Genomic DNA, 7,628 nt, shown 5'->3' with positions numbered 1-7,628 from the left:
TAATACTCATATGATTTCACTTTCCTTTTGTGTGGGGAGCTAGTTATGGTATTTGTAGCCCAAAATGATTTGGAAGATCCCGTTATTCTGGTTTGGACCAATGGATTCTGATTGTCCCAGAAAGCCTTCCGAAAACTTAGTTCACTCTCGCTTCTTTCTTTTTGGCTTCTATTGCTGGGATTGGGAATTCTTGACCGCTCTTCTCCTATTCAGTTCTTCTTCCTAAGCTGTTTCTTATACATTTTTTTTTTCTGTTTTTTTTTTCTTTTCCATAGTACATAAGATTAAACAAGATAAACGGTTTTTGTTTTTTTTTTGGGGGGGAATAATTGTAATAAGAAAAGATTTGTGAGGTAGGTGAAGGGCAGATCGGGAAGAAATGTCGCAGCGGTCGGTGCCGGCGCCGTTCTTGTCGAAAACTTATCAGTTGGTGGATGATCCGGCGACGGACGAGGTGATATCATGGAGTGAGAGGGGAAACACTTTTGTGGTGTGGAAACATGCAGAATTTGCAAAGGATTTGCTTCCCAATTATTTTAAGCACAACAACTTCTCCAGCTTTGTTCGCCAGCTCAACACCTATGTATGTTGCCCCTTTCCCTCTCCTTTTAGTCGCATAAGCATAAGCGTTTCCTCTCTTTACGTTTGCATGTTTGATTTCGATGATTTCCCATGCGAGTTTGTTGCGTTAAGCCTCGTAGACAGTGAAACCAAATAGCGATGCATACTTTTTATTTTTTTAATCTTAAAAAATATTTTTGTTTACAATTTTCTCAAATAAGTAAATAGACTGGGTATTGGGTAAGGATATAGATGCCACATACACACACAGAAAAAACCGTTATCTCTTTACTCCGCCTTTGGACTTTCCCACATAGAATACATTTTTATAATTGGATAACATTGGTCCTAGTTCAATTGATCTTATTTTAAAATTTTAGGGGGAAAAATGTAAATATTTATTAAAACATCAATTTAGTGGTTATAAAGAGTTAAATGAGTTTTTGTGACCATTAAAAATGCAAATGCTTTTTGTGGACAATTAAAATAATTATTAAACTGTTTTATTTTAGAAAAAGATTTGACGTGCTTTTCTTGTAAGATGACTATTTCATTTCATGTGAAAAGATTATATAATCATTTACGATCATGGGTGATGATTATACCATTCTCTTTTTCTATATTTTTTTCTTTCTCATCTTCGTCATGTTGATCAATCATAAATAGTTATAATCCTCTCATATTAAATAACCTATGAAATTATTTGTTTTTATTTTATTTTTGTGAAATAGTTATTATTATAAGTATCATTAATTACATGCTTAATTGTTGATGGCCTTTGTCAGATAGCACATCACAAAATCTTTGGTACTACCAGCCGTAAGGTCAATTATGTTTATTTACGATGGTTATATTTATTTTCATTTTTATATGATTATGATTTCTCATATTTAATGTGTGATAATCATATAAAGATAAAAATAAATATTAAATATAGAATTTTTTTTTATTAAAATTATTAGAATTAGGGACTAATAAATTCGCCTTGCTGGTGTTTGCTTCAATCTTTGTCTTCGATTTGTTTTTAATTCTAAGAATTCGATGGCTCATTTTTTCAATAAATTCCACTTTATTTTTAAACAGGGATTTCGTAAGATTGCCCCAGACAAATGGGAGTTTGCGAATGAAAATTTTAAGCGAGGGCAGAAGGAGCTCCTCTCCGAGATCAAACGCCGAAAAATTGTGCCCCAATCGTCGGCACAACCCCCGGAGGCAGGAAAATCAGGCGCCGACGGTAATTCTCCGTCGAACTCCGGCGGCAATGAAACGAGGTCCACCTCCACGTCCACATCGTCTTCGAAGAACCCGGAATCGGTGGAGACAACAGCTCCTGAGGGCGCGAATTTATCGAGCGAGAACGAGAAACTGAAGAAGGATAACGAAACGCTAAACTGGGAGCTGGCACGTGCGAAGAAGCAGTGCGATGAGCTGGTAGCTTTTCTGAGGGATCGTCTGAAGGTGGGTCCCGATCAGATCGATCGAATCATGCGGCGTGGAAGCTGTGGTGATGAAAATGCGGTAGGTGAAGGTGGAGGAGACAGTTTGAAACTGTTTGGTGTTTGGTTGAAAGACGAGACTATAAGAAATAACCACAAGAGAGGGCACGACGAACAAATGGGCTTTGGTGGGCCTCGCGCTAAGGAGTTGAAGACTGTTGTTGACTTTGGTGCTGAGAATGTCATCATCAATAGCAACAAGGTTTGTAACTGAACAAGGACCTTTACTCGCCAAATTGGATTTTTGTAAAAAGCAAATAAAGAAAGATAATGATATTGAAAAAAATTAAAGGGCTAACCCATCATCATGATAGTTGGGTTGGTTTGCGTTTGGTGAAAAGGCCAAATGCACCACTACTTTCTGCCTCCTCCATGTGTCGAGTTTGTGTTATTTTTAATGTACGTTGATGCTTCTATTAATATTAACATTCGTAGGTGGAAAGCAAATGCTCGTCATCAATGTGTGGCTTTTTATGTTAATGAATATAGTTGTTGATTGATAGTATTCTTTAGTTTGGTTTAGTGATTTAATGGAGCTGCACGATCGGTGGCATTGGGCTTCTCTGCTTTGTGCAATAATGATCATAACATTAGCAATTTAATATAGTGGGATTTTGATAGATCGTGTGTCATTTTTATAAATATATGTTTACTGTTATTATTATCCTTATTTTAGGCTTATTAACCAATTAGATAATAACAATAGTAAACTTAAAATAATGATAAGTATGTCATTTTTCTTATTTAAATATTATTATTCAATGTATTATATGAGGAAGTAACATTTGCCCTGAGTAGAGTCATCGCAACACAGAATACGACATATATATATATATGAGAATGATCTTTTGATTTTAATGTAAGATTTAGAAATCTTACTGTCAATCTTAACTGTTAATTTCCGTCCATCTAACAATCTTACTGTCAATCTTAACTGTTAATTTCTGCCTAGCTAACACTTATAGTTTATTGAGTTATATCAGTCAAATAAATATTAATAGTTATAGTTTATTGAGTTATATCAGTTATTTAGTTATTAATAGTTATAGTTTAGTGAGTTATATTAGTTAATTAATTATTAATTTTAAATAAATAACAATTGTTAGATAGAGAGAAATCAACGGTTAGAATTGAGACTAAGATTTCAAAATCTTATATCGGAGTCAAAAAATCCCTCCCGTGTGTGACCAAATAAGTAACAGACAACACATCTAATGCAATGAAAGTTGTAGTTTCCATGCTCACCAATCTAACCAAATTATCAATGAAAGAAGCTACATAAAATTTAAAATCACAGTGTCGTCTCCTTTGTTTTTTTGTTTGAGGTAATCCAACCCTAATTACTTCTTTGAGGCGAGTTGACTCCCCCCGATATTCTTATAAATTTCAACTCTTTGAGTCGGCTATGAGACTAATCCAAAGTAGGGTGTGAGTCAGAGATGAAAATATTTAAACTCCTCCCCAAAATGACACGTATGAATCTAATGGAGACTTGTTTTTTTTCGCTTACTCTATTCCCTTACTACAAATTTAGCTACCACATTTGGTATCGTCTCCTTTGCTTTAGCCTGCAAGTGCAGCAGATCAATTGGAGGAGAAATTATTGTTTCATCTTCGATTCTAAGAGGATATCCACTGGTTGAATGTAAGTTGGTTTCATCACAGGACTCAATGTGAGATACAAATCAACAGCGAAATATTTTTCGGGAATTTTTTTTTTCTTAATCCACTAAAACACAAGAATTTATCGAATCAGAGATAATGGATGTCTTGCTCTCACGTGTAGCTTCTTCGCTCTTCCCCTTCACCGTATCAATCCAACAGTTAAAGAAATCAAGAATCTGAATGTCTTTGCCCAAAATGGTTAAAAGTTGTATTAAAAAAACTTTAGTCTTCAATTAATGTATTCATTTTGATATTAAAATATGGGAAAAATATTTTTGTCGTTTATGTAGAAGTTTTTATCTATCACACACAATGTATTATCCGGAAAATATAGGCAATTTTTTTTAAATGAACTCTATTGCATAAGATCCACTACTTTATTTGTGAGAGTGACGGATAACTTTTTTACAGCAGCAAATGTAGAAAAGTTAAACCCTTAAAATATTAATATAATGTTATACACCAAATTAATCTAATGATATATAATGAATTGTTACAATTTATTCATAACATCACTTAATTATTTATAGCCACATCGTTCTAATATTTCCAAAAGTTTTTTTATATATATTTTTTTTATTTTTTTACAGTTAGTTCTTTGTATGTTGTACCTTGTTGATATCACATTCAGAAATCACAAATACTAATGCTACTCCCATTAGTACAAAGACCACAGGAAGTCCAAGTCTCTGTCTCACTCTGCCAACCCAACATTGCTTTCAGACCCATTCAGTGGCCTTTTTAGATGCTTGCAATACTAGTTCCCTGGTTAGACATGGGAGAAATCCAACGTAAATAGACAAAGACAGAACAATACAGCAGAATCGCATGGATACAAGCAGACAAGCTAATATGACTATTAGCAATCACGATGAATCTAAACCTCTAAGTAGGGAGACCACCCCTTTCCCCAATAAATATCCAAATATGTTTCATCATTGAGTAATGTTTAATTCCTTGTACCAAAAAGTACCAAATCTGGTACTCACTTTAGAGCCGGAGAATTTCTTCTCTGCTTTGCAAGTTCCCCTCCATTGTGGACCACCTACTGCAAACCTTGGACTAGTAACAGAACCACTTCGGTAACACCTGAGAAAACATATGCTTTGGGAATTATGTATATGTTTGTTCTGAATTTTTTTTTAAAATTATTTTATAGAATAGTTAATAAAATAAGTATTATTTTATGTTTTGAAAGTAAAAAGTCAAATCACAAAATAAAAACAACTCAAATATATTCTCTAAATTTGATTCTAAAAAAAAATAGATATAATTTTTAAATTATTTTTACAAAACAGATCTTATCAAAAAGATTTTTTTTATTTTTTTCTTAATATTAAAAACTATTTTTAAAAACAAATTTCAAACATGCCTATGTCTCGAGGTGTTTATTCTGGTTGATTCAGATTACTTGGGTCAGTTTTTTGTGAGTCAAGCAAATTGAGCAATATTAATGTTGGGCCAAAAGTGCTACGTGCCAGCAAAATACTAGCACAGGCCAGCAAATTTTTGGTTGGAAAGAAGGCCTCAGGCCCGAGACCAGCCCTTTATTGGCCACAGGTTAGGCGTCACGAGTAGGCTCATTGTCCCATATTATTATTTTTTAATATATGACAAAAATTTGAAAAGATTTGCTAGAGGCTGGCCAACTTAAATTTGTGTCAAGCTAAGGGGGTGTATTGGATTGAGATTTCAAAGAATTTTAATGAATTTTTTTGGACAAAAAAATCATTTGGTATTCGATTAGGATTTTAATAGATTGAAAAAGGTCATGTGGTATTCGATTAAGATTTTAAAATATTATTTTAAAATCCGTTCAAATTCGATGGTATTCAATCAGGATTTTAAACAATGTAATCACAATTTCATGGTATTCAAAAATTCGACGATTTTAATGGATTTTCTATTGGTGTTGATTTTGTGAGACTTTTGTGTGAAAAATATAAATATGACGCCTCTCTCACAATCTCACCCTAACCCCTAAGATTTCTTGAGATTCTTCTATTGCAGTGTTTTCTTCCTTTGGCAGGTTGACGACTAGAAATTGGATTCTGCCATGGGAGTTTCGTCAAAACTAAAAAATAAATAAATTTTTGAGCAATTTTTATCACAAAACAACCCAGAAATAACAAACCAACGATATTTTAATATAATCTATCTCAAAAATAAAATATTTTTTAGCCATTTTTGAGAAATTTTGAAAGTTTAAAAAGTTATTTTTCAAGCTATGGTTGCAGTTTTTCTTGGGGCAAAAACGTGTGATTTTTGTATTAAAAACAACATAAAACAACGAAAAAATAACAGGGGAACTAAAACCTCAAACCAATTTTCGTTTTACATAAATGAAACAATATCAATTTAAAGAAAGATTGAAACTTTTATAATATGAACCCTATATTTCGTAACAATACATTCATGAACGAAATTCATTCACTATAGGAAACGATTTCAAACAATTTTTGTGTCAATAGATAACTAAAAGCTTGTTTCTCAAAAGCCCCAAAGCAATTTAAGGTTTCAATGTGTCGATTGAAAAAAATTGAGAACTTTTCTAAACTTTCATGTAATTAAACCCAAAATTTTCTTACAATATTCAATGAAAATATGCATATGATATATAGTTAGAAAACTCTCATCACGTAAAACTAAAACTCCAAGATTTTCAATATCAATTGCAAAAATTTTAAAAAGAAATTTTATCATGAACTTTAGGTTCTATATTCAAATTTAGAATTATTTTTATAATTAAAAAAATTGGGTTTTATAATCATATATGCATAACTTTGATACCAAATGAAGAAGATAATTTTCAACCCATTAGATATGTGAAAAGCTGTTGTTTAGTAATTTTGAATATTTGTTAAAAGTTATATTATGTTTTAGTTATTGAGAAAATTATATTAGGTTTTACTTTTTTTTATTAATATCACTGCATTTCTTTGTTAACTTTTTTTATTGACTTTTGTAATTTTGAATGTTTGTTAAAAATTCATATGGTTTTTTAAAATCTTAAAAATCCATATTGTCCTTTCAAATCTTATAAATTCTATTAAAATCCTTTAAAAACCAATCTTATGAAATCTTGATTGTGAAAAAAATATTTTAAAAAAGTCTTTAAAGTTTCTCAAATTTTAAATAGTCTTTTAAAATCCTAATCCAATACACCTCATTGCCAATCCATGAGTATACCATGAAGTTACAAATGTTGTACCTGTGAACCAACCTCCTAGGGCGAAATAGGCGCAAGGAAAGAGTAATATACTAATAGGGACCACAAACAATTAATTATAACAAGTTAAAGATAAAAATAAATAAAATAGAAATTATTAAAAAGTTTCTCAAATTCTAAATAGTCTTTTAAAATCATAATCCAATACACCTCATAAGTTAGATTAAAAAAATCTTGGATCTGAATTTTTTTAGCACAATCTACAATACGATGTTGTGTCCTTAGAGGTGCTTAATCCGTTTCGCAAAGAAAAAGTATAAGGCATAAGAAATATGTTTCTTATGTTGTTGGAGATGAGTTATTTTCTGCCAGTGAAACAAAATTATAAGAGGGACCTATAAATAATTGGAAAGAGAACAAATAGAAGTTGGACCTATCTTTGTTATACGTGTATAGAAATTTGATTTATCTCATGTTGAATGAGATAAATATACCCATAAAGCATTTTATGAAAATGTAAATGTGAAAATCGATATTGGCAAAATATGAATGATGACAAACGAAATAATTCCTCTAAAATAATTTTTTTAAATAAACAAAAATATAGTAATCCTTTAATTTTATATAAACTTTTAAATTAAATACTGATTGGGCCAACGTTTTACTTATTTTTAATTGGGCCTATGACTTTTTAAAATAGTGATACTGTGTTTGGAGGGCCATATAGTCAATGCAAC

General features: G+C 31.5%; 1 protein-coding gene across 1 annotated transcript; it reads left to right on the top strand.

Moving 5' to 3' along the window:
• Positions 1-2,593, top strand: LOC133287446 (heat shock factor protein HSF24). Its single transcript, XM_061485070.1, has 2 exons — positions 1-583; positions 1,645-2,593. Exons 1-2 carry the CDS (start codon positions 380-382, stop codon positions 2,269-2,271), a joined length of 831 nt encoding a protein of 276 aa, XP_061341054.1. The 5' UTR covers positions 1-379; the 3' UTR covers positions 2,272-2,593.
• Positions 2,594-7,628: the final 5,035 nt, after the last annotated feature.

The sequence above is a fragment of the Gastrolobium bilobum genome, unplaced genomic scaffold (assembly GCF_033153095.1).
Source record: "Gastrolobium bilobum isolate Gb01-03AN ecotype WA unplaced genomic scaffold, APGP_CSIRO_Gbil_v1 utg2810, whole genome shotgun sequence".
NCBI lineage: Eukaryota > Viridiplantae > Streptophyta > Magnoliopsida > Fabales > Fabaceae > Gastrolobium > Gastrolobium bilobum.
This window is presented reverse-complemented; position numbering and strand designations above follow the sequence as displayed.

What these genes read in the sequence shown, in the direction of transcription:
- LOC133287446 (XM_061485070.1), top strand. Translation starts at nt 380, where the DNA reads ATGTCGCAGCGGTCGGTGCCGGCGCCGTTCTTGTCGAAAACTTATCAG. An exon ending in TTCGCCAGCTCAACACCTAT is followed by an intron (nt 584 to 1,644) that starts GTATGTTGCCCC and finishes ATTTTTAAACAG; the next exon opens with GGATTTCGTAAGATTGCCCC.